We start from the raw sequence: 27,606 nt of genomic DNA, 5'->3' as shown, positions 1-27,606 counted from the left end.
TGCAACACAATACACTATTTGTTAATTAACATGTTCAAGGTCGCACTTGAAAATCATCAACTTGACATTTAACCCGATGTTCTCCAGAAGCGTCACAAGTGAGACATATTTTCTATCACTGACACATGTGACACATTATCATACTCTAGTTACCAATACGTTGAGTTTTAAGAAAAGCTCTTACTAATAGCTCAACGGTTTGTGTGTGTGTGTGTGTGTGTGTGTGTGTGTGTGTGTGTGTGTGTGTGTGTGTGTGTGTGTGTACTGGTATAATGTTTAATCCTCACAAGTTTCCAGTGTGATGACATTAATAGTTAACAGGAAAGTGACATTTCACAAGCACAGAAAACATTAATGCTTGTAATCTGCTGACACGGGGAATATGAAAGTTATTAATAAGAACCCCCATTAAATACGGAGTGTGCAGTTCAGTTGTAATTATTTCAAATATGTTATTTGAAAGAATATAGTAGTAGCTTTTTATAGTGTTAGCTTTCCTGGTTGTTCTTTTTCTTTTGTATGTGTAGCCTATAACCAGAAGATGTACAGTATGTTCTGTAATCCCATGTGGGATGGGCCAAATGTTAGGCATGACACAGAAATACAAAATAAAAGAAGATAATGTATATTCTGACAGTCTTGGGGTTTTTCGTACCTTGTCCTTCCTAGTTGCCTGTGTTTTATTACTTTTGTACCAGAAATGTGAACTATATTATGTTGTATATTAGTTTACTTAATTAAAACATTTAGCAATTGTTACACACGTGTGTGGTGTCACATACTTACACATACTGTATGTAATAGCTAACTGTTCCCCAGTTAAAGCCAAGTTGTTAAAATAATATCATTTGTAATATCAATGAAATATGTTGACCAGCTCCTTACAGAAAGAAATGAGGGAGGGGGGACCCCTACTGGACAATCTACAGTGTTACAATAGTTGTTGCATTGAAACAAAGGTTTCCTACACTGTGTGAAGACACCTATTGGCCAGCATGTACAAATATAAATGTTCACAAGTATAATTGCTACAATTGTACAATCTGTACCCATCTAACTCATTTATAAAATAAGAGAAGTCATGTGGTTTACGGGCTGCGGCAGGTGTTTTGTGTCTCCCTTCAGGTCCTGGTAGCTGAAGGTTGTATTAGTGCACATTTTCTTTGGTGTGGCTGCACTTTTCTTTTTTTTATACACGTTACGCATCCACTCGATAACACTACTGATCTACTGACTGTCCCTTTCAACCAGTACAAGTTAAACTGTGTGCAGTTCCCTCCTTTTGTCATGGCCCAAGTTGTGACATAAAAGATACACTGTTTTAATCTGCATTGACGTTTCAGTCTCTGATGTAGTACCTCTGGTTATTTATTACATCCAGACACAACTCAAGCTGAATTTGTTGTTAAAAAAATTACTAATCGTCAAAGGCTGATGATCCCACATGATCTATATCGTATTTCTGTTCCCCAGTGAAATGCTTATTTATCAAAAAGAGAGAAAAGTCAGCCGGAAGTTCAAACCCCAGGCTCAACAAGTGACGTATTGTCTGCCTCGTGACATGTACATCAGCTGCCGGACCCTGTACGTGCATAAAGAACTCTGCAGCTTGGAACTGCATCAGCCAAGTGTGATCTTCAGGACTCAGCAGGACTGGCTGCCTGGCTGTGAGATACAGAGGTTACGTAGGGGAATGGTGAGTCAAGGGAGGACACACTGCCTGAGTGAACTCAGCCATGTTGCCGTGGTGATAACGAGCATATCACATGATTGAAAACACATTCAGTGTGTCCCTAAACAGCAGCAGAGTGTTCACGTCTTCATGCATTCAAAAGGGGCCTGGGGTTAATCTCCAACATGATTGCCTGCAGCGTGGAAGTGGAGCAGTTGAAGACTAAAAGCACACAGCCAACAAAAGAGTGACTGGCAATGACAGCATGGGTTGTTTTTATATTATTTCTTTATTGTTGGTTTAATAGAAAAAATGTGCCTCTTTTGATACAGATTCAAAATTACTTTGACAAAAAAAAAAAAACACAAAAAAAATGACAATGACATTTTTCTAGCAGCATGACTTAATTTCAGATTGTGTGGCGTCACTGGCCTTGTTAGAACATTTTGTAAAATGACTAAAAGAGAAATATGTATTTATATAAAGAGATATAGTTTATGTAGGGAGGACAGAGGACGGCTTTAAGAAGTGAAGAGAGGCAATAGAGGTTTAACTGCAGCAACCTTTAGAGGTTTGGAGAAGGAAAGTATTAAAGTAAAGTATATGAAATATTTCCTCATGTAAGGTTGTGGGAAGGCCAAGAGTTATAGATCACCAGAAAACTTATGTATAGCTGTGAAAACACAATGCCTATAGTCAAGATAATGAAACATATGCATGATTAACACAGGGTTTCCCATTTAAGCACATTATGACCAAAGCAATAAAATATTTCCTTCACAAAAATTAAAGATGGTGACATGTGCATGGCAGTTTTATGAGGTGTTGGACTTTTTGCAAATCATGGCTCAGCTTCATGATATATAGATCTTTAGCTATCCTGTTGCACATGATGTTTGTACAGTTTCAGACTGAAGGGACAAGCAGAGATTGAGGTCAGAGGAGCAGAGAAACGGCACATTGCAGAGTAGAATAACAAGGCTGAATATTGCAGTCGGTTGGGTTGACTTCAAGTCAGGTGTTTTTGTTTTTTAAGCCGGAGGAAATCTAATGAGGTGAGACTGATAGGTTCTGTTTCCTGGCAAGTGACCAATATATATCAGCAGTAAATTCAAGCAATGAAATAAAGCCTTAGTTGAATAACTTTACAAACTGATTAAAAAAGTTAATATGACAAATGTTGAGTTGAGTTCATTTGACCTGTTTTGCACTGATCCTGAAAGAATGTAACAACCGAGAGGCTAAAAAGTGCCCGAATGTTCCTCTCTGTAGCTCTGACCTGCATACTGTACACCGCAGGCAAGGAAAAAGAAAAGCAAATACAGGAGAGAAACGTTTGAACCATATCGACTGTCAGGGAAAACAGCTAAAAGTCAAACCAAAAGAGTCTTAAACATTAAATAGTAGTGTTAGTAGTTTATAGTTTGGGAACTGGGCTTTACTGGAGGGTTAGCTGTGAAACCACTGCAGGCTGCAGGAGACAAACATTCGTCGTTTAACGTTTGATATGACTTCAGAGAGTGAAGCGGTCACAGGAAGTGGACCACGAGCCCAGCTGCATAGACGAAAAGACTTTGGCAAGCTAAACACTGGTTCCATAGACAACCGTCCGGATGTAATGTATAATTCTTCATTCATTCAGCTCCTTCACTTTTATATTTCATTTAAAATCTGAACAAATAAACCGACTCGACGGTTTCCAGTAGTCATTGAAATGTATCACTAAAAACACCAACAAATAAAACATTTAAAAAACCATTACAAAGTATATAAAGTACATATGTTAATACATGTCAGCGTTCTCCATATGGATCTACTAATAAAAAGGAGCACTCAGCTGGTTCTCACCAGAAGCTAGGTGAGTCTGACTCGAGTGAAATCAAATGATGTTAAGAATAGATCCAACATTAACAATGACTGCACAGAAAACAAACAAAAGTCCCGTTAAGATCTGAAAAATACACGATACAGTCTCAAATCTAGTAACTCTGATTCAATCTGATTGTTCAGCTGCTTCAGTAAGGCAAAGGTGAGGTCACTGCTGATTAAAATGTCTTGCCTCTAGTCCTCGTCTCCTCTTCAGTGACGTTAGGCTGCTAGCTAACAAGGTGACGACATACTTAACACAAAGAAAATGGAAAAAAAAAAAAGCATATTGATTCACAGTAAAATAAACACATAAGCTAAATTATAGTCAATATTGTTGAGACGGATACATGTTTAGCTCACAGAAACACAATCAGCAAGGCAGACGTCCTGCGTTATGTCCGAGACAGTAGTTTACTTTCACTCATTCATTGGCCAGATTGTGGGACTTGGTGAGACGGGCCTCTAGTTTGACGGCAGTAAACTAGTGCAACTTGTAAGTAACTCTGCACTGGGTTTATGTAGTGGAGCAGTAACAGAATTTAAAGTAAGAATATGTCATTATTATTCATCTTTACATTGTGGGCGGATGCGGTCCAATCATATTCGGGCTGTTTTCAGATTTCTTCATGCATCCTTCATAACACAAACATTAAATAAAGTAAATTGAAAGTTTAAATGTAAAGTTAACCATTATTTATTAGCAGTGTTGGGAAGGTTACTTTAGAAATGTTATAGGTTACAAATGTAAGTAATGCAACTATTTTAATTACTAGTAATGTAACTTATTACATTTTATTACTTTTCTAACAAATGTTTTAAACACCCACTTAAACCAGGCAGTGTACACCTCACAACAGGTGACAACACTGATCACTGGTCAACTTTTATTAAAAGTTCTTCAATATAACTTGAATTAAGGTTAGAACAGAGCGACAGAATGAATGTTATATTCTACATACAAGCTTTTTACCAAAAATAATATATCTGGATGTACAGAAACCCCTTTGGATTCATAACTGTAATTTATTTACACATGTATTTTGTAATTTAATTACGTTACATGTAACTAGTTACTCCCAAACACTGTTGATTAGGCAGGAGAACATTGTACTTTTAAAATACTATAAAATGAGAAGGTGTCTCCTGAATTTTAAAGATTGAATCGGGCTCAGTGTTGTCGGTCAGATTATTGTGCGGGAGCTTCAAGTTCAGTTAATGTGATTAGATTTGTTTGGAGGCTGATGAGCTTCAAACTGTGATGACAATTTACGATAGTAGTTAGCTTACATGGCTGGCCCGTGGACATTTCAGGCAGCCGTACTTTGTAACTACCTCTACCATTTCTGTTTCCAGCAGCTGCATATAGAACAACAACATGTAACATTTCCTCAATTCAAACTAGAGGCCTGAGTTAGTTTTTTGCTCTTAAACAAGCCTTAACCATTATATGGGTCTCCACTGCTTACGGTTTAGTGTCTATTTTAACTTTAGTTAAGGATATTAGACATTTATATAACTGCATTTCTTCAAACACAAACAGAGCGACGAGGCTGTCATAAAGAGAAGCTAACAATAACCACCAAATATGGAGGTAGAGGTGAGAGAGAGTAGGAATGGTGATGAAAAATGGATATGAAGGCAGAATAAGGAGAAAAGATACATCTCTGAACGGATTACGCACCAACTGTTACATTATGGGGAAGTTTGACATTTCCAGACTTCTGTGGTTCCTAAACAAACACTAACGAGGTTTCAGAGGAAGGTGGTGGTGATTGAAAACAGGCAGCTCTGTGGACCTGATTCAGAATCCAACAACAAAAACACTACACAGAAATGATAAAGTAATGAAGAACTTCTTCAACTTGATTGCTGAGGATTGTTTAATTACTGAGGTATAGATGTATCTTTCCTATTCACAACTGTTGTCCTGTAGCATTATCCCCCTAAAAAACTACACTCAGCAGTGAGGTTTGTGTAGCTTTTAGTCTCTAAAATGTTGTAAGACAGAAGCCGACTGAGCAATGGCAGTAGCAGCAAAGAGGGGAATTGACAGAATGGAATAACACCTGAATACCAGGGAGTCTCCGTCCTTACTGTGTACCAATTCCCCTCCCTGCTACTGAGTTCTGCATATAACCACAGAGTGTAACTCAAACAGTCAGTTATTGCAGCTCTACTTCACATATGTTCATCAAAGTTTATGGTTCAAGAGAACTTGTAATCTAAGAGTGCAGAGGTAAGTGGTCCAAATGTTTATGAAACATAATAACTGCAAACTGTCCTCTTGACGGAATATTGTTTCGTTACTGCCAACACAGTGAGTGACGCCCTCATGATTAAAAAACTAAACTAAAGCAGCAAATTGATGTGATTATCTGTGAGATGGCCTGAAGAGGGCTCAGGCCATTTGGCAGCTTTAATCTCAGTAGTCCCCTCTCATCCACAGATTGTAAGGTAGCAACTGCCTCTGCAATCAAAAGTGCAGATGCACACATTCACACAGAGGAAAGGTTCAGATTAAAATTATACAAGATCTACGCTACCAACAGCTGTCTGTCTCCAGGACTGCATGATTCCAACACGTATACAGTGTGAACACTACACAAACACTACTGGGAATTATTATTCTGTAACAAACACAGTTTATGCAGATTTGTTTAGCACCCTGCAAAAACTCTAAATGTCCGGTAATAAGTGTAGAGTTCGATGATTGGAAAAAACAAACGCTGAGAGTTAAGTCCGTATACAGACGCGTGAGAAAACAACTTTAGTGTTAATTTTCTGGGATTCAGGCAGCAGATGCACAGCTTTCAAGACACCTGCTACAAGCTGCAAAGTCGCTGACCTAAATTCAAACAGCGAACAAAATCTAACACTCTAGGGTTAATGGCATATGAGCCAGCGGGAGCAACTGCCACAATCACATCCGTCTCCCATGCAGGCAGGCTGGTAGAGTAGGTAAAGTCATTTTTCTAAAGTATTTTGGACCCCGGGTGTGAGTACAGTGTGCGGTTGAGTTGAGGTGATTGTGTCTGGTGGCTGATCTCTCAGAAGAATTGTCTGTTACCTCCTGTGACATTTACAACAGATACTTCCGTGTCTCTTGTAGCAGTCACAGCAGAAAACAGCAGAATAGAAATAAACAAAAATTCACTCAAGATAAGATTGTGATTCAGCTACACAAAGTAAATAAAATGCATTGTGTTAAAAAGAATTATTAGATGATGAGGTACTACATAAAGAAAGTGTGAATTTATTCCTTCACTAATTCTTGTTTTATAAGCCTCTTGTCTTAAAATGTGTTTATATGGAATCTAGAAACAAAGCATAGTATTTTTCTACAGCTTCAAAAAGCTAAAGTAGCAAGATAAATGCTGTGGAATCAGAAATCAGTCGGTTAAAATCTCTTCATTTCTTCCCTCTTGGAGGTATGTGTTACTACAGAGTCCCCACTCAAACAATCCTAGTCGAGACCGTGTTGTGCTTTTCCTCCTTATACATTCCCATCATTCTACGCTGATGTGACTTCTTTTCGTCCTCTCTGTGGCTCGTAGCCAGAGCGCCCTTTTCGATTTCTCTCCACATGAAAACAACAAACAGCCCATGAGAGTCCAGGAGGGTGAGAGGGTTAAAGGTCAGCCGACAGGAAGTCCATGGTTGAGAGGAGAGAAATTTTAAGGATGAGAAAAGGTGCTGGTAGGCTGAATTCCTGGGGAACAAAAGCAAAAGGAAAGCATAAGAAGAAATGTTTTATATTTCGTAGTGTACAAACATGATCTCTGCTTGATATGTAGGGCTATGCCGAGTGTCATGTTCTTACATTCAAAGCTTCTATTGAGGTTTTCAAAGAAGCTTTGAATTTTATGACGTCATTAATCTCGAACAATGAGGGAAAATGTACTTTTTTGTTATTGTCATGATATAAATGTAATTCATGCCAGCTGTTAGAACAAAATGTTTTTTGACTGCAGTGAACGGCAACACATATGGAGTGAAGCAGAAGATTTTGTTGGATAAAAACATGTTGTGAATTTAGGAAATGATTGAATCCATAATTTGACTTTTGACTTAACAACGTTTTCAAGTTCGACACCACTGGAATCTAATTCTACAAATATTAAAACACTAATAATATTACTTATAATAGTTAATTCAAATATTAACGTTATGAAGCTACAACTATTTGGTACAGCTCTATGAGTATTAAAATATGTAACCTTTGCACGGTGCGACTCAGATGTGTGTCTCTACGTCAGTATAGCCAGGCAAGATGTCTCCATTGGAGCAGCTCTTGGGCTCCCCCGCTGGTGGAGTGGTGGGCAGCATGTGGGCAGTTGTGGACGTCTCGTCTGGTGATGCGGCTGCCTGGAGCCTGCGATGTATCAGGGGCACAAAGAACAGCACCACGCCCCCCACAATGGGAGGCACCCCAGCCAGAGAGAAGGCCACCGTGTAGTTCCCAAAGTAGTCGTGTAAGAGACCTGATTGGTGGAGGCAGGTGAACACATTTCATGTTATCGTGTCTTAAACATAGGCTGTATATAACAAGTGGGCGTAGACACTCATTGGTTTCTGGACTACGGTTTTGATGCCTTGAAGTGAAATGGGAAAGTGGAGATAAGTACAACCGAATGCTAAACAAAGATAATTTTTAGGTGACCAAAATGTTACAACTAACTTTCATGAAATGAAAACACAATGTGAAAGGGTTAAAAACACCTAAACTGGACTTGTCAATCATATGGTAGTCCCACCCTGAAGCATACCTTGCTTTATTGTCTATTTTACTCTAAATCATACCTGTCAACATTGGAATTTCAAAATAAGGGACATTTTTTGGCTCCGCCCATATTTTAACAGCTCTCAGCCACCCAGCCCCCACCCATGTAATGTAAATGTAAACACATAAGGGACGGGTAGGACATATGTTTGCAGCCAGAGGAGTCACCCCCTGCAGGCCATTAGAAAGAATGCAGGTTTAAGGCACTTCCCCCATTGGCTTCACTTCTCAGAGCCGGATGTTAACGCCTGGTCTTAAATCACTGAAACACAACGTCTACTTAACAAGAAATCCTTGATGTTGTAAAAGATCAGGTATGTTAAGTATGAAGTTGCAGCCATGCGGCAATTAGCCTGGCTTAGCTTTAAGTCTGAATGCAGTGGGAGAACAACTAGTCTGGCTCTGTTCAAAACCTGTTTAACCCATTCACAAACACAAATGCAAGAAAGGTCATTTCTGGTTTTAGGGGGAGAAGTGGCCCAGTACTTCTGTGCAGCCATGGTACCACACCTGGCAACCGTGCCTGGCAGATATTTGACCACATAACTCACTCTGGATGAAAGAAAAAGGATATTTCCCCAAAATGATGACCTATTCCTCTAAACGAGCTACGTAAACCCAGTTTAAACTTGAATTTGCTGACCTCTTGTGGTTTAATGTCTCACTTTGCTGCAGTTATGTAAACATTTGTTCGTGTCAGTGCACTGCGACATTTTTGTAGATTTAGCTGGCAATTGTTTTGGCTCATTAATGAACTATAGCCTGTTTAAAATGGTCTTAACCTGCTAATATTATTAATATAAGTGACAACACAGGTTTCTGCCACAATAATTCTGTAATATGTCGCAACAATGGAGGTCAACAAGGGCATTGTACTATTGTAATAAAATCCAGCACTAAAACCTCATCCTCATCCACATTCTATATTTATCTGCAAACAAACAATACCGACAGTGCTAAAGCGAGTTTGACACTGCACGACATGTTTAATGTTCCGCTTGTTATGTGAGAGCAGTGGGAGGAGCAGTGGGAGGAGCAGTGGGAGGAGCGGGTACTAACATTGTTGCCTGTAACATATGCAATTCCACTCATGAACAGTACAGCCTGTACAGAAAAACAGGACAGGAACAGGAAGCTAGCTGCCTTTGTTTTGAATAAATGCATGACATTTATATTAGACTAAATGTAATAAATAAATAAAATGTGTAATATATATACTGCACATTATAATAGTCTGCATTATGTCAATTACATGTCGGCTGCATCTGTGGTTAGTCGAAAGGGACATCCGAAACCATATGCCAGTATACTGTACTGTCTGTATGTCTGAATGCAGGTCTTTGTGTGCAGAGATAATAGTTCAAGAGAGCTGCAGAATAATCTTTCTGTCAATCAACTAAACGACTAATTGTTTGAGGTTTCTATTCTATATCACCATCCTGTGCATATGTCTGACTACGTTTCTCTAAAGAAGTAATCTAATACAGAAATCTGCCATTTGTCTTTTTGTTTAGTTTTTTTTAAACGAGTCTGCAGTTATGAATTCAACAGCTTAAGAAATGTCATTTTGACAAATCTCTCAAACCATTAATAACAACCTCTGGCATCCTGAACACAGGCCATTAAAGGAAAGGCAGAGCAGCGCAGGTATGTGTGAGATCTGTAAGAGGTTTCGCAAGAGAGAGCACAAGGATCCCTGAGTCATCAAATTCATGGTTTGCCCTCGGTGCGCTCCTATACACTCGTGTTATTAGAGAGAAGAGGGAAGAGGTAGAGGAGACATAACAGGATCTGACCCTGCGATCTGACCCTGTATGTGGTTTTTCTCCCTGAAGACAAATCCCTAGAGACAGACTGTAGTTGGCGGCGAGCCCAAACCTCTCTCCAGTAAAGACAATCTGCTGTACGATCTATCCTGCCATGCATTTGTCTTACTCTCCCTTTACTCCCTACACACTGTTTTACTCTGCTAATATCAATCAGGTTGTTGTGCGTTGTTACTGCCAACATCCTGAAGTCAGTGCAAGGCCAGATCACTGCGAGCTCATTCTGGATATATACGGTATAAATTAGTGTTGTGTTTTGCTTCTCACCAGCGATGGGTGGACCCGCAGTCATGGGAAGAGACATAAGGCCCAGAAGGTAGCCTATGGCCTGCGAGGCCTGCATGGGCCCGACCAGCTCAAACGCTATGGGAGCCATCATGGTGAGGAAGCAGCCATCACACAGCCCCAGGAACACGCACACAACCACCAGGCCCTCGAACACCAAGCACTGAGGGATCAATATGGACATCAGGCCCAGAGCTATGAAGGACACCACCTGAAACAGACACATTAACAAGCTTTAAGTCCCTCTATTATTTATTTTTCTAAAGGAACACGGCTGCCTGTTTCATAGGCTACCGCAGCAGTAGGTGTTTGCTAGTTTCAGAAGCAGTAACGGCAGAATATACTGTACAGGCCTCCAGTCCTTTTGACTTCATTGTGAACATTGTGTTACTTGTGCGCCAGAGTGCACCCTCCAGCTACTGTAAGGACTTTAAAAAATGTGAAAGAAGAACTGATTTGTCTGTGAACCACTAGCTACACATAGGGGTAATGTTTTCTCTGCCATTACACTGAATTGAATATTACTAAATAGTGCTGATGTGTTTTAGATTGTGATATCTGCCAGTAATTGTGTTGCTTCTGTTCCCTATGACATCGTTAGCTGAAACACACTGAGTTATGTGACGATTATAACTAAGCTAAAGGAACATAAAACTGAGGAATTTCCATACATCTAAATCACACCATCTGTTGTATAGTCTGAGCGAGGATTTAAGGTCCGTGCTTTGTATTTTTGTTTGCAGCTGCTGAAAGCTGCCTGCCTGTTTGGATGAATCCAAACAGTCGGCTAATACTGTTGCATTACAATGAGCTCAGAGTTTATGAGTTTAATACTGTGAACTGTGAAGGCGGGTTCTCCTAACAATGAACACAAACGAGTAACCTTAAAAATCCTTCACAATTACCACATTGTTCAAGAAAGCAACTCTTCAAAATGTGTTCAACTCTGGATAAAAGAAAGAACAAGCTTCTCCATCTATAAAATACTCCGGTGTGTTTCTCTCAGTATAAGCAGGAGAGACACATTCTCTTTTTCAATCTAAATGTCCAATAGTGCCAAAGAAGTAATAGAAACATATATTCTTTGTGTTTTAATAACTGACCTGCACATTTTCACGTTGTGTTTTGGCCCTCTGCTCAACAACTAAATTGATAAACATGAAGATTGAGTGTAGTGATTCTGGCCAACAGAGCCTATGGATCAACTTTGTGTTTGCATTCAGCAGGAGCTACATATACACCTGCAGAGAAATCTGGTTTGTATTCACCTCTCACAACTGCTCTGAATGGATGTGCTTCCGTTTTCAGGACTGAATCATCCGCCGCTATTATTCAGGCGTGTAGTTCTTATGGCAACACGAAAGCTTCTTTATGTCCTGGTACTGTTAGTGTGTGCAAATTAGAATCTGAGTCATGTTTATTTCCAGCCTAATAAGCAATTAAAGACACTGAATCTCTTTAATTGCAAATCAAATTATATAATGTTCAAGCTAGTGACACTACATAAACCTTTTAATAGAATACCATTAAACAAACCTTGGCTCAGTGTGATAATAGGTGTGTCAGAGGGTTGAGTAAAACGACCCTCTGGCACACGTCTGAAAAAGAGCCTCAAAACCCAACTGTTAATAGTTAACCCCAAGTCAGCTAGTTCAGGTTAAAGTTGATGTGCAGACTTTTCATTTGAATTGTTAGCGCTATAAACACTTTGTTATATTGCAAGCTATGATTGTAATCATACTACATAAATGTATGTTCTAGTACAACACTCTTACAAAAGTCAGAAATTGGACTGATTGTAAAAAATCATTAAATCATGTTATAAAGAGGCTAACAATGAGATAATAGGTATTACACATGTATCTAGTAGCAGTTTCGATCTCTACTCAATGCTCAAGGCCCACATACCACTTTTAACTGCATGAGTTTTCACATTTTATGCCTTCAGACATTTCCTCACCTGCATGTAGATCTTGTGAAGACCAGGAATCAGGTCTCCGATCTTTCCGAAAGCGAGGCGTCCCACCCCAGATGAAGCTCCTATGCAAACCAGCAGAACCCATTCCTTCTGGGTCCCCTTGAACTGCTGTTTCACAAAGTTAATCTGAGACACGGAAAGAAAAATGACATAGGTGAGCTTTGGCTGTGTGTTTAGTGGTTAAAAGTGATTGTGCTGCACAAGAAACTCATTAGAAGGTACTCATAGTGAATAAAAGATCGCACAACCTGCTGGTGAACTTTCTCATATGTGTATGTGCTTCATGCCTGTCAAGAAGACACTTAACTCAGCTAATGGGTGTGCATTTGGTGGGCTGGAGGAGTGGTCCATCCATAACCCCAAAGCAAAGGTCTAACAATAACAAAATGTCTTCATCCACAGACCTTTGGAACAGCAGGACAGGAAGACCCAATGCATATAGGTCAGACTCTCCCACTCCCCTCATCCCTGACCCCTTAAATCAGATCCAAAACATTAAACCGCCCTCTGAAGTCTTTCCTGAACTCCTGAAATATTTGCTCTGCTTTGAAGGGCTCTACATTCATCAATGGCCATAGGATAGGCATGTTTAGGGATACAGAGAGGCCATACAGGAGAGGTTTCCTGAGGTGGTAGAGCCAATACAAAGACCGGGGCTTTGTTTACATCTGGGCCCAGCCTGAAACAACAGGCCTGACAGAGGGAGGCCGGAGCTGGAACATCCGACATCTGGATAGGGGGAGATCAACTTCACAGCTCCATGCTGCAGTTTAACACTTCATCCTCATCCTTCACTATCTCACTATTTCACACCAAAGTCGACCAAAGCTCATGTGCAGAGTTTCAAACATAATCAAAATACTTATCATGATATTGTTAAAGTCCAACAGCAATCACATTTTCCCTTATTACAGTCAACATGTGTGTAATCTGTGTTATTCTAAACATCGTTTTTTATATATAAAAAGGTGTTCTTTCAGCCACTGGAGGAGCATGTTTGTGTTTGATTAAAAGCAGCTGGCAAGCTGAGCCCCGGCAGGGGAACAACTGAACAATGTAAACAAACTTGTGCTGTAGCTTACAAGCCATGGGCAGACAGCATGTTGTTAGAAGTGGTATTAAAGAGTAAGAACCACACCAGCATCTTAACAGACCAAAGTGAAATGTGATGGTATGTTTACATGCTGTTTAATGGGCTGCAACTGAGCAGCTGATTAGTCAACTGAAACAGCATGAATACAAATATATATACATTGAGACAGAAATCAATTTTAAAGTTGCATAATATTAGATTAACCCTATTTACTTAATACGCCAAAGAGTTTAAGTGTGGCTTCCCACTGGCAACTTAGCATTACAATTGCACTATATTGCAACACTGATCTAGAGCGCTAACAACCACTCAGTTTGGGACTCAGTATGTTTCAAAATAAGTGCTTGTCAGAGTAACTCTCTGCACCCCACCTCTTCTCTGTTTTGGTTTCCATCTGAGCGACAACTCAGACTAATCATCACCATATTGCTGTTAATATAACCCTATAATATCAGGAATCCTACATTTTCACGATCACATACCAACCCAAGAACATTATGGTATGTATTACATATTCCCTCTTAGATTATGTTTCAGCACAACTAAGATGAATAGAGGACTGTTAAGTACAAAACGCTTAGTATCCACATACAATTTTCCATTTTTTTCATCTGTTAGATATTAAAGGTAAAGCTGATTTTACATTGGTGAAATGCAAGAATCTCCTGAGTATAGATAACCCAATCCAAGGCAAGAGCAAACACACCATGTGAAATAGTAATTTGACTACAAGCATGCCAGTTATTATTCTTACCAGGTGGACATACGGCACGAAGTAGCCAAGTACAGCTGTTGCTACTCCAAACGCCCACAAGCGATATGTCACAATGTGAAACACACGCAGGTTGAAGTACTTCTTGAATCCACTCAGGAACCTGCTCCACCTGCTCCCCCCCTGAGCGGTGGCCCCTGACTGAGTTTGGGGTTTGGCAGGGCCTGGATCCATTCCTGGGGGTCCCATGCCTCCTCCAGCAGGCAGTAAAGGTTTGAACATCAGCGCCAGCAGTGACTGGACCAGCATGAAGAGGCTGAGGATCTGGAAGGTCCTGCTGAGGCCGAGTGGTTCCACCACCTTATTGAGCAAAACTGGGAGGCCCATAGAGAAGAGGCTGGCACCGGCCGTCACCACGCCATTAGCCAGGCCCAGGCGCCGGCGGAAGTAGTGGCCGAGGATGACCAACGAGGGCTGGAAGGCGAATGAAGAGCCGCAGCCGAACAGTATGCCATAGGTGAAATAGCGAAGGCTCAGGGACCTACGATAGAAAAGAAAAGTAAAAGGAGCAGCAATGATGTGGTTATTATGTGACCATTTGTTATGCTGTCATATTTATAAATGTATAAACTGAGGGTAAAAGGAGAGAGTGTGTTGTATGCTGTACAGATTGTAAAGCGCCTTGAGGCATATTTGAGATTTGTGATATTAAACTATATAAATAAAACTGACTTGACTATACTTGGTAATTAAAAAAGATTGCAATCATTTAGTTAAAGGCTTGTTAAACAAAGAGTGCAAGAACTGTAATTCTGGCTGTTCATATCTGTTCAAAGCGGTTAAACATCCAAAATTGAGACAAGTTCTTGAAAATCTGTTAAGTTGGACCACCTTAGATGGTTAGTATGACTTACTGCATGTGATTATTGAGTAGGCCTGTACCATAGACAATGAACTAAGCCGTTTGCCCTTTAACCAAAATTATGACACGAGATAGCAATGAAAATGTTTGATTTGAGTATTTCTAACACAAATCGTAGCCCCAGATTGTACCTCATTACATTCAAGTCACAGAACTAAGCGACAGTTTTTCTGAGTAAAAAACAAACAAAAAAACAAGGATGTTTGAGAAACTCAGAAGGTCATCTAACAAATTGTACGGCTGTTCTGAAAATATTTTTCAGAATCCTCAAAGACGTTTCCAAAGGTGTGACTCTATTTCCTAATCCAAACAAAAGACTGTAGCCGGAAATGTCTTTGCTTCGCAACAAAAGAATAATGTTCAGCTGTATTTGTCTATAATGATAGACAACAGATTATCTTTCAGGAGTTCTTCTGGGCTTTTCAAACATCCCAAGTATATATTTAGTTTTCTTTCCCTAGAGCAATGTCTTTAATCATATATGTACAGTAGCTTACTTTGCAAAGGATGTACTGAGCAGCCCTATAAAAGCCACCAATGCCCCACTGACAGCTGTCTTCTTACAGCCAAAGCGGTCTGTGAACATGCTGACCACAGGTGAGCAGAAGAAGATCATTCCCATGGCCAGGGCCCCGACCCATGCTGGAGAGGAAGTGGAGAGGAGAGAGAATTCATCGTCAGAAACATGTGGAAACCCTGTATGTTGTAGCTATTAACTTCATTAAATAAAAGACCTCTTACACACATTTGTACACCAAGAAAGGATCAAAGTCCAAGTAAAAGAAAGGTGTGCTGTAAATCAAAATGTAAGAGATATACAGGATACAATACCATGTAATACAACTGACATACAGTGAAATGAATAAGGAGAAATGGATTACGTTTCCATGGAAACAACACACTGGCTACTTTTGCCATATCTTTCAACAGTTTCTAAAGTTCACACATCCTATACAGCCTTGAAGCAGCTATATTATTACCTAGAAACAACTGTAGTGTAAATACCTCACCACTTGAGAATAGGACTTAAGAGTAATTTTACGAAATAGATGAGAAAACAGAAAATCTAATTGACGTTACCTTTATGATTTTATATATATATTTCTTTTTGCATACTGTATGTAAGTCAATGTATGAACAATGTGCCACCTGTAATCTCAATGGAGGCCAAAGGTAAAAGTGCGCTTCGTGTAGAATCTGGTGTTCCCATTGCCTTGTAGGCATTTCATGACCTTGATGTCATGAAAATGTCACGTTTGCAGAATCTACGAAAATAAAATCCTTTGTATTTCTCAGAAATGTCTCTCTCTCTCCATGACCCTCCACCATCTGATGTGATTTGCTATTAATTTACATTTATGTAACTCTTCTCTTTATTGTGTCTTCGCTTCGCTATAAGATTTCTCATGGTGATTAAGTAGATCAAAAAAGTGGATCAAAGTGGAAAGATCTGGCCTGTGGTGTAATATCTAGTGTTAAAACATAAAAAGCCAGACTGATCCAACAGAGACACTGCAGACCGTGACCTGCAAACAAACAAATGTCTGGGTCTAGTCCCCCGGGGAACAAAGGTAGCTTTAAAGTCTACCGTGGTGTCTGGGCTGTAGGTCACACTGATCCAACAGCTCAATGGGAATGAGACCAGAGAGGTGGATAAACAGGTGGACGAACTGTTTTACCTACACACACACACACACGCACACGCACGCGCACGTGCACACGCACACACACACACACACACACACCCACTATGAGTTCAGTGTGAAACATGAGCTCCACAGCGCTGTACAAACAGTCTTTGTTGTGTAGGTTGTTCTAAACATTCTGTGCTATACATGTACACATCTGCTGGTACACTGTGCACACTACAAAGTCAAATATTGTAGAGTGTAAGGGTGGGACTGCATCCTAGCCTTCCTATAGTTTATTTATCCAAATAGAACAAGACAGGGGAATTTCCTATTTAGCATGTACTTCATGAACTCTCACCATTTTGTAACGGAATGTCACCTTGGCACGCAACATTCACAAAAAACATCTGTCTTGGTAAAAGCTTTTCACATCTTAAGGCATAGAGCAGATTCCTGCAGTATATAAAGAAGTGGATATCAGTAGGTGCAACACTAAAGTAGGTTAAATGCTATACTGAATTTGAAATGGTTTGTTCTACATTGGCCTCCCAACCAAGTTTAACTGAAACACCATACATACACATTTACACCATTGATATGGAAAGTTGCATGAGATCAGATTAACCCTCTTTACTTAATAAACCAAGGAGTTAAAGTTTTGGCTTCCCATAAGCACCTTAGCATAACCATTGCACCATATTGCACTATTGATCTAGAGAGCTAACCACCCACCACCACCATAGAATGTGACTCGGTATCAGACTCAATGTCTGGCTCTTTAGCAGCTACATGCTTCACTTTGTTCGCCTGTTAGTCTACCATTTGGTGCTGGGCAGGTAGCATACAGTAGGGTTTTAGATAGTTTATTTATTTCATCTGCCTGCTGTGGCTTAAAATGACACTAAGAGCGAAACAAAACAGTAAAATGACGGGTCGTAAAACCAAAACAAATGCTCCATAGAGCTGCAGAGTTGGGTTATAATTCTCTGTTGGTTTATCTCTATAAGCAACCCCTTTCACAATGTTGAGCAAAAATGTTAAGCTGTAAAACTGTTCTGTTTAGCTTTTGTCCCAAATTGCTCTGAGGGGCAAACACATGGCTTTCCAGTATGGAGATAACCAGATTGAAGGCATCAGAATGTAAAACACTACTCCCACAGACAGCTCTCTACGGGTTTTGCATACAGCAAACTATAAATTATCCAAAAGAGTGACCACTGGCCAAAATTCTCACCAGCTAGGGCTACTGTACCGTGTAGATGGCAGAACATCTGCATACATATAGGGAGGGAAGTCTGGCTTCATGGTTGCTCTAAGGGAAGCGCCATAATATTTAATAAATGACTCCCCTGAGTATAGTGGTGGACCGGGTCCACGAGAGCAGCCTGCTGCCTCGACTGTGTATGCAAAGCCACATAATATACGGTCAGAAATAAAACATTAAGCCTGGAAATGACATATGTACATGCTGTAGCCCTAAAAGTTAATCGGCCAAAACATTTGCACTGCCCAAAACTCCTGACAGAATTGGGTCGGTATTAGTTTATGTGGCCTCCGGTGCCTGGAATGTCCAGAGCCTTGCATGCTTCTACTATTGGGATCACTCTTGCCTTCTTGTTTCTCAGTCAGCGACTCTAGAGGGATTGTTGATATTTTGTTGTGGATTTCAGCATGTTAGCATGTGCCAGATTTACCGTCCTTCTCCTGCACCTTTAAGAGAGCTCAACCTATCACCACTTCATATTCCTTAGCCATTAGCACATTTCCAGATGGTTTGTGTGCAAAGACCACAGGCTCTTAAATCAGTCATTCTCAACCGCCAATTGTGGTGTCTCCCATCTGGACGAGCTGCTATATTTTTGCTGTTTCCACCTGTATCTTGCACACTCTCTTAGCGGTTCATCTTCACAAGCCCCCGTAAAATGTTTTACAGTCGAACAGGTTGGGCAGTCTGGTCCTTAGTATCTTGGATAACTCTTTGTAGTCTGTTTTTGTCATATGCTTTTCCCCACTGCTAATAAACGCTGCCTCACCAGAGCCCAGAACATTAAAAAAGACCCCACTCACCCCCACCACGGCCTGTTCTCCCTGCTGCCCTCTGGCAAGAGGATCCGCAGCATAAAGATTCCAGATGCCAGATTCTTTCCCCAAACCATCAGACTGAGCAATGTGAACTCCACTCTAATACTCTTAAATCTACATATTTTATACAGTGTATATGTTATTTTTATATAGTACATTTATATTTTAAGTACAAATTTAATTTTATATTTATGCATCAGCACTACGACACTTTTAAATATGTATGACCACTTATTCAGTCACTTTTACAGTAAGCCAGGACAAACAAACTTTCATTTGAATTGTACATTGTATAGCTCGAAATGACAATAAAGCTTTTGATTGATATGCTCCTCCTGTACGGATCATTTTAACTCTAGGTGGGTGTGTTATTTCACTTCTGTTATAGCTGCATGTTGGATGATTCGCTGTAGAACAGGCCAATATACTGTTTTCCTTTCAGAAGAACCGGGTGGTTAGAATAAGCAGTGACAGCCACCATGGTTGACCACACAAAAAAAGACAAACGTTTACATTTTATCAATACAATGAAAGTATAGAGTTGTGTGGGAAAACAAAGACAAAGACCAGACTGTCTGACTGACCAAGATCATATTGTTGAGGCCTACAAAACGAGGCTCAAGGGTTAATCTACCACAACGTGCTCATTTCACCTTCCGCATCCTTATCATTTATCATTCACCTACCTTCAGAAGAAAATGCTTCAGAAGAAGAGAATTGTAGAACTGGAGGCAGCGTGGGTACATGCAAGTACCAATAGTATCAGCAGTACGATAAATTGATGGTTGTCATCACGTTATGACAAATTATTCATCTACTTCACTCAAGGCTGCACCCACAGGCTTTCTTTGACTGAACCACTGTGATGAGGAAGATTGCAGTCCCGCTTTGAAAGTGCACTCCATGTTACTGTGTACAAAAGCAAAGCACATTGTGCATACAAGTACATACAACGTCCAACCTACAATCAGAGGCTAATAAAGCAACAGAAAAATGTCTCACGTCTCCACTTTCTCCTCTCTTTTCCGGCCAACCCCACCTTCAAACCCCCATTTCCCCCTTCCCTGGCACAAGCACAGGGTCTGTGAATAGACTGAATTGAGTGTACTCATTATAGACAATTAAGTCTGAACACTTCCAAACACAAGAAAAAGGACACAGCGAAGGAGACTGAAGCAAAATGAGAATATGTTTGTGTGTGTGTGTGTGTGTGTGTGTGTGTGTGTGTGTGTGTGTGTGTGTGTGTGTGTGTGTTGAGGCCTAACAACCTTTCCTTTCTTTACGTGATAGATACAATCTGACAGCGAGAGAGAGAGTCTCTATAGGAGCCTTATTTACTTTAGAGGCACAAACTTCTTATGGCAGGGGAACACTTAAAGTGCCAAGAGATTATGACAGAATAAGACCAGACTAAATATACTATAGTAGTGTAGCATATTTATATACAGTATATGCTTGATTTGAAACTGTTCCAGAATTAGTTCAATATCTACATAAACATCTCACCACTTTCCAAACAACCCCTGACATTCACACGCACATTTACAAAAGCTACGGTTTCCTCAACACTGCGGTTACAATATGAAGCCCAAGATGAAATTCACAAAGACAGCCACACTTGTTTACTTGCAGCTACAGTGCAGTAACAAAGTATTTGGGCAGTGACACCATTTTGTTGTGTTTGCCTTTTTACTCCAAGGACATTGGATGAAATGGAAATTAAACAATGAGGTTAAAGCACCAACACCAAGTGTTAACATTCCTATCAAATGGCCAGCGTAGGAATTATAGCCCTTTAGTCTCTCAGTTTTAGTAGTAAAGTAAAGTTACTTTGAAAGAAAACTGTTCACAGCATGCAAAGACATTGATCCTTTTCCTTCTTTCTTTCTTTTTACAGAACAAATGAAGACAAGTACTGGGACACATAAACAACCAAAAGAGCTTAAGGAAAGGAGGACAATTCAAATAATAATAATAATAATTGAGACATGCTGTATATCTCCAAACCTGGGCAAATAAAATCCAAACTATGTGTTAGATACCACTGTAGAAACCTTTCTTTTTATCTGAATGACTTTAATGTTCATGCTTTATTTAAAATCCAGTGTGCCAAAATGATCAAAAACACATCACTGTCTAAATGCCTTCAGACCTCTTACACCGCTTTTCAACATGGAGGAAATATTCCATAAACTAAAGAATGCAACACACTCTGTTTGAAACTGTCTGGGTACTCACAGTTCATATTTGTGTCACATTATCGTAAGGGAAAGACTGAGGGCACAAGCCCGTTCCCTCATGGCCACGTTTAATGCCTGTAGCAGGTTCCAGGGCGGGGCAGTAAGTTCTGACGATGATGGTAATATTAACTGAAAAACACAGATACTTAAAGGTACTATTATACAGCATCATGGAAATTAGCTAAATATATAAAACATGTTTTGCAGACATGTTGCACAGCACTGGATTGCAGTATCTAAAATATTGTATGGTTAGTGTACACTAGCCGATAACAAAGAGCAGCTATACAATTAGTTTTACTGATGTGTATGTGTAGTGTAGGTTTTAGTTCTGGGTGATTAATGGAATTTTTCAAATCGAGATAAAAAACGATTATTGCGCCACATTACATTTCGCAATGGTGCTTTTATCTTTAGTCAGGTTTACCACAGCAGACACTTGCAAATGTTTAATGTTTAATCCTCACTTAGTTTTTTAGCTTATTTGAGTCAATTCTTTAACAGGTCTTATTGGACGATGCATTTAACTGTTGAGAAACTGCTGTTTTACCCTTTACGAGCACAAAGCAAGGGCAAAAACCTCATTTTGAGAGATTCAATAAAAACAGAAGCTGATTCCGAAGTTAGCCGGCATAAGTAACATTATATAACGCAGTGCCAGGAAGAAAATAAAGGCTTTTGCTTTGTCGTCAGAGTTCCTCATACTTTCAAAGAAGTCGTTCTACATAAGCTGCTCCTCTGTATATTGATGACATGGATATTGGGTTTAAAAATCCTTGTTTGAGTATCAGTTGCGAGTGTAAGACAAGTCGTTTTTAGGGGAGCAGCTGTCACACATGTGGTAGAAGTGTCTTCAAACCGGCATCTCAGCCCACGAATGTGTTTCGACAGCGGGAACCTCTGGAGGCTCCAATGAGTAGTTTCCTTGATGCATGATCCTTGATCCTAAATGCATTAATTTATTGTTGTTAAAATGAACCCACATTCAACAAAAACCAGAACATCCCTGTTTCTGATCATACACACGTTATGTACACCAAACCTAACTCTGCCCTCTGGAATGCAAAACATGCCACAGTACTCCCTGATCTGATAACCTGGGATTTCCAGCTGCCCTGGAGATGTTGGGAAAATCTGGGGCAGCGGAGCTACAATGCAGCACGACACCGAGCAGCAGTATGCGAATGATTGGAGAACTTCACTTGTGACAGCACAGACACCTGTTTGAATCTTGGCTGTTATATTGTCTTTACCAAGATGATGCTTTTTAAGAACAACACAACTCTACATACAGTGTTGAAACCTGCAAATGTACAGATTATTAATCAATTGAAGGCCGATGGGACCCGGGCATTGAATGGGTAGAAGGGGAAATTGTCTTTAGAGAACTGCTAGTTCTATACACAATTTATTAGTAAAGTTTTCAGTTATGTTTCAGTGTCTCACAAATATTCTTAGCTGCTGTTTTACCGGTCTGACATGAAAATAATTCCAGAGTAGACACACATCTACACTGTGATTATTGTACTGTAAATGCTCTTATTCTGTCTAATCTTGTACTAATTGTTATGTTTTTGCTGTGAAGCACTTTGGGCTGCAATTCTTGTATGAAAGGTGCTATACAAATAAAGCTTATTATTATTATTATTATTACTAATAAGGTAACAAACACCTGCTACTGTTTATTTGTAGCTTCAATACAAAAAAAGTGTTTCATTGATATTAATTTTACCCTAATTCTAATAATTGTCAAGCAAAATAACACATAATAAGGTTGCACAACTCGACATTTGAACACACACACACAATCTAGTTTTACTTGTATGTTACCATTGGCCCGATTTTCATGAAACTTGGTGGAAGGGTGGAGTGGATCCGAATCACGGTACACGCAATACTTTTCTAATATTTTTAATGAAACAGGCTTGGTGGAGGTCTGCGCTCTCCGAGTCCCCTGCTAGTTCCTCATTTAGTCAGTAGTTGTTAATGAAAGATAGAGGCCAACACTCTATAACGCCATCAAGGGACCAAACCTCCAGAGATGCTTCACTGACAATAAATGAAATGCTGACTTCAAATGTCAGCTCAACATTTCCACTTTAGTAACAAGCAAAAGCAAGAAAATATCAGTTATTATTATTATTATTATTGTTATTGATGGATGCTCGGAAAGTCTTTGTCTTTATCTGGATTTATTCTTTCTGAATAAATCAAGATGCAGCCTACATTATCAGTGTCTTCTCAACATGTAATGGAAAAGTCTCTTAACGACTTAGAAGTAGCTCAGTATTAACTTCTTCAGCTCTACATTTAGAGACAAGTAGGACACTACTGAACTTGAATGAGCTTTTGTTTCTTGTCACATCGCAGTCCTTCCATTAATGTTTCACACTAGAATTAATTAATTTCAAGCATCAATAAAAAATGACTCACTCGCTTACTCAGTGCCTTTCTTCCGCCCCTTCACACACATTCTCAGTCTTGCAAACTCTGTTTAAAATCTCTCCCGCCTTTGGTGTAGCCATGTTCAACACACATCACCTCATCACCCCCCGCTGATTATAGAAGCACCACCGCTTTTATTTTTAACGAATGTTGAGTTTGTTGCATATGTTGACATACCAGCATATCGTACATGTGTTCGCACAACGGGAATGAAACCTCTGACTGTGCCACCCTGTAATCATTGAGTAAAACAACCCCATCTGCGACTCATAACCTGCTCCTTCAATACCTTCTTTAACTTCTGATCCCCCACCTTGATACTGTAATTCTGAGCTATTTTGAAAATGTCTTGTTTACCCCTCAAGGCTTAATAAATACCCAGTTTAATAAAGCTGCAATAAAGACCTAAAGGTAATCACATCCCAACGTTCCTGGTTACCTTCTCTCCTAATGGTCCTGAAGTTTATTGCTTGTGCAGCACTTTAACATGTTGTTTTAAGATGTTCTACACATGTGAATTGCACTTTTACTGACTGTTCCCTCTTTTGGATATTTGTTCAAAAGGAGTCTTTACAACTGTGACTATTGTTGTTAAGCAGTTCCCCTCTTTTTTCTTCTGTTGCTGGGGGGAAAGGGTCAGTACTCAGCGTACTAGCTTAATCCTTTCACATATGAGAACCAAGAATCAAGTCCGAGAAATGGCTGGAGATGAAATCCTTCACAAGCCAAAAAACAGAAAGGGGGGGAAAGCTGGATAGAAATACCTTGATAGCAACGGTCCTCTGTTGAATGCAAGATATACTGTCAGTAATATATCTGGCCTGGTATCTGTTTTCAGGTCCAACACGTTCTCAGGCTCTCTATCACTCATAACCTGAAAGTAATGTGATCACTTGTCGTGCTTCCCTCAGACAAAGTAACTTCCTTCACATAAATAAGAAATGAAAAGGTGCAAGATGCCATTAAATATATTAAGCTGTGATTACAGACTCAAATGAGCCTGATCTTGTTTTCTCGCTTTCTGTTTTCCCTTTCTCAGTCAGCGTTTTCTGTGATGATGAGAAAGGGTTGAACTTGTTCCAGGGAACAGTCTTAGAGCCGTAATCCCTTCCGAAATCCTGACCTTAACCTTCGCTGGTGATTGTGGATCTTGACAGGAAGTTAAGAAAAATACCCACTCCTGTTACATGCTACTCCCCTCCTCCAAAACATTTATTTTCACTATAATCCAAAACAGACCATTTCATCCATCAGAAAGTTCCTCCCTTAAAAATAACAGTCAGTGGTTGTAAATGTAATAAAGACTCTATAACACCGTCCAGACCATCAAAACCTCCAGAGATGCTTCATTGACAATACATTGGACGCTGACTTTGAATTGAATCTTTTCAGCTCAACATTTCCACTATGGTAACAGTCAAAAACAAGACAATGGATGCTGGGAAAGGAGATATTTTCTCCCCCATAAAACAAGACTGAATGTCTCATTCCTTGGAAGAGGTTTCTATATTAAGATGTTTCTCCATGTCTGTGAGAGTACACGGCTGTATCAAGTTATCACTACCTAGTATTTTGAAAGAACATTCAGCAGTGAAAGCTTGTTAAATAATCCTAAACAGAATGGTTTACATTTAAAATGCAAGGAGGAGGAAATATTGACCTGATTCTGGTCCTCAATGGCAGACTAACAAGTGGTCAACAGCAGCCTTATTGTGACACAATGAGTATAAATTCCTGAAAGTAAACCATCACGAGGTCTTTTAGCTTTTTATATACTATACAATTATGTGACGGTTATGTCTTTGTCTTGAATCTAACAAAGGATTTTTGTCATGTCATCCCTTTTCTTTTAGTTTCTCCCTGTGTCTGTTAACTGCAAACAGAAAAAAGCAATGTAATAATAGATTTTAAAAGGTCTGAGCACAAACTTTATACAAGTTGAAAAGTTTGTTGGGTCACTTTTTTCAAGTACAATTCAAATGCCTGTGGTACAATTTCTGTAACTTTCAGTCCTCGGGGGAACGACTCTATCAAAGGGCCATTTGTGACTAACAGAAACGGATTTGCAGCAGCGAGTTAATGGAGTTAAATAATAGTGGTGTGATGAATAGATAACAAGTAGACAGTTGGTCAGTTAATGATTGAACATCAGCGATGGTGCTCACCAAAACATGCAGTTGACCAATTTAAACAAGGAAGAATAAGTATTTTTAGAATGTATGAACACTTTTCTCTAAACATGAACAATATAGCAAGCTTTAAATGTATTGGTGACGCACATACGTAATATAACACTAAGTTTAGTGTGCCGCTTTAAGTACAGGGTGAACTCATTGAACTGTGAGTTGACCTAGATGCATTTCTGTGAGATGTAATTACAGCATAAGTAAACTGGTGTTACATGAAGATATAGTTTGTTTTCATCATGCTGATATTCTTTCAAATGACACTCATCCACGGGAGCTCAAATGTTTTAATATTTCCTATGACTGATTGTAATCAAGCATGCATCCAAGACAAATTTATTTCTGTGCACCAGTTGATGTATTGTTTCATCTTCAGGCTCGCCTCAGCAGACTGTTTGGTACTCACCCACTTTGAACTGTGAGGTCTTATCGTCTGGGTCTGCGTGCTCCTTCATCAGCATCATATGCAGGATGCCGAAAGAGTTTTGAATGCCGAAGATCGACCCATTACACCAGGTTGCTGCAAAAACCACCAGCCAGCCGAAACCTCCTTCGGGTGGGACGAATGCAGCTCCGTGGCCGCTCTCTTCCACCTGGACAACCGCCTCAGATTCAGAAGCCGCCGGGGAGAGGGGCGGCTTGCACCCGGCCTCGATCAGCTGCACGGTGCAGTTCTCCTGCAGGGACTTACACTCGCTGCCCGCCCCCTGATCATCCTTGCTCCTGTCGGCTTCTTGGGGAGCATCTCTTTGCTCCGTCTGAGGATCCGCAGCTGGCTCCTCTGTCCGGGACACTCCGCTAGACGACTGCGCTTGATTGTCTAACCCGTTGATCCCCATGCTGTCTGGTCTAGTGGAGAGGTTACTGTGGGCTCTCGGCGCACATGCATGAGATATAGGTCACTGACATAAGAGCACTGATTTGAATAACAGATGTGATTGGCTATCTGTCAAAATGTGTAAGACAAACAGTCCCTAACTGACAGACAAACCTCCTACACGCTGCTTGTAGCCTGAGTCTGAGCGTCAACTTCAGCGAATAGTCCCCAACCTGCAAACGTGAAGTGTCTCATTCTGGTCGGAGGGCTGTATTTTTCCAGGAATTAGCAGGCACCGCCTAGTTCTCCTTTAAATGTAAACCCGTGTCACTAGAGATAGCCTATAGACTACAACCATGTATTTACTTTTGCTGCTCGGTGCCAAATACGGATCATCAACCTGTGAAAACGTCGGCTCAGTCTCGACACCGTCTCGTCCCGTCACGCAGTCCGCGCACGGTCCGCAACATCCGCCGGTGATAAAAGAAACGATTAGACACTCTTCCTCGTTCAACTGATATCTTCACACGGTGTACATTTAAATAGGGTAGGCCCGTAAGGGTCCCGGAGTCTGTCTCGTCTCTTAAGTGTCAACAGAGCTACGGCCGTCATTCAACAGCTCGCCCCCGCCTCCCTTTCCCGGCGGATGGAAGGTTATAACCAATGGCGGCGCTTCAGTACAGTTACGGTACAGTTGTGGGACGTGTTTGTTCTTCGTTTCATATCGGATTCACGGAAACACCCGAGTGCTTCTCTTGTTCAAACAGTCTGAAACCGACTAGCCTACTTTGGTATACATTTTGTAGCTACCCGTCGACAATGGCAGCCGTTTAAACCGTATCTTCGGTTAGAAAACGCACATTTAAGAGGTTAAGCTAGCAGCTGCACTCTAGTGTCATCCAGGAGGGAGATAGGTAGTGTACTCTCCGTAGCCGAGATGTCTCCATGACACTTTTCGTTGAAAATCTTCTGAAGACTTCCTTGGTTTAGCCAGACACATGGTTAAGAGCTCAGCTGTAACTTTAGCTAAGCTTTAACGTTTTGTTTCTGCTAATGTAAGTGTTGGGT

The 27,606-nt window shown here is 40.2% G+C and overlaps 1 protein-coding gene across 1 annotated transcript; it reads right to left on the bottom strand.

The window, feature by feature from the left end:
- Nucleotides 1-2,020: 2,020 nt before the first annotated feature.
- slc16a2 (solute carrier family 16 member 2) lies at nucleotides 2,021-27,157 on the bottom strand. The gene is made up of 7 exons (XM_029441845.1): nucleotides 26,128-27,157; nucleotides 15,635-15,779; nucleotides 14,258-14,756; nucleotides 12,393-12,536; nucleotides 10,415-10,643; nucleotides 7,759-8,022; nucleotides 2,021-7,250 (listed from the first exon to the last, which is right to left on the bottom strand). The coding sequence occupies exons 1-6, from the start codon at nucleotides 26,558-26,560 to the stop codon at nucleotides 7,775-7,777; spliced, it is 1,698 nt and encodes a 565-aa protein (XP_029297705.1). The 5' UTR covers nucleotides 26,561-27,157; the 3' UTR covers nucleotides 2,021-7,250; nucleotides 7,759-7,774.
- Nucleotides 27,158-27,606: the final 449 nt, after the last annotated feature.

This window comes from Cottoperca gobio, chromosome 10, assembly GCF_900634415.1.
Source record: "Cottoperca gobio chromosome 10, fCotGob3.1, whole genome shotgun sequence".
NCBI classification, from domain to species: domain Eukaryota; kingdom Metazoa; phylum Chordata; class Actinopteri; order Perciformes; family Bovichtidae; genus Cottoperca; species Cottoperca gobio.
Note: the sequence above shows the minus strand (reverse complement) of the source record. Positions and strands in the feature narration are given on the sequence as shown.

Excerpts from the sequence above, each read along its gene's own strand:
- slc16a2 (XM_029441845.1), bottom strand. The coding sequence starts at position 26,560 with ATGGGGATCAACGGGTTAGACAATCAAGCGCAGTCGTCTAGCGGAGTG. Across the intron at positions 14,757-15,634 it reads CTCAGTACATCCTTTGCAAA|GTCCCTGAGCCTTCGCTATT; the intron begins GTAAGCTACTGT and ends TTTCTATCGTAG. Across the intron at positions 10,644-12,392 it reads TTCACAAGATCTACATGCAG|GTGGTGTCCTTCATAGCTCT; the intron begins GTGAGGAAATGT and ends TGTCTGTTTCAG.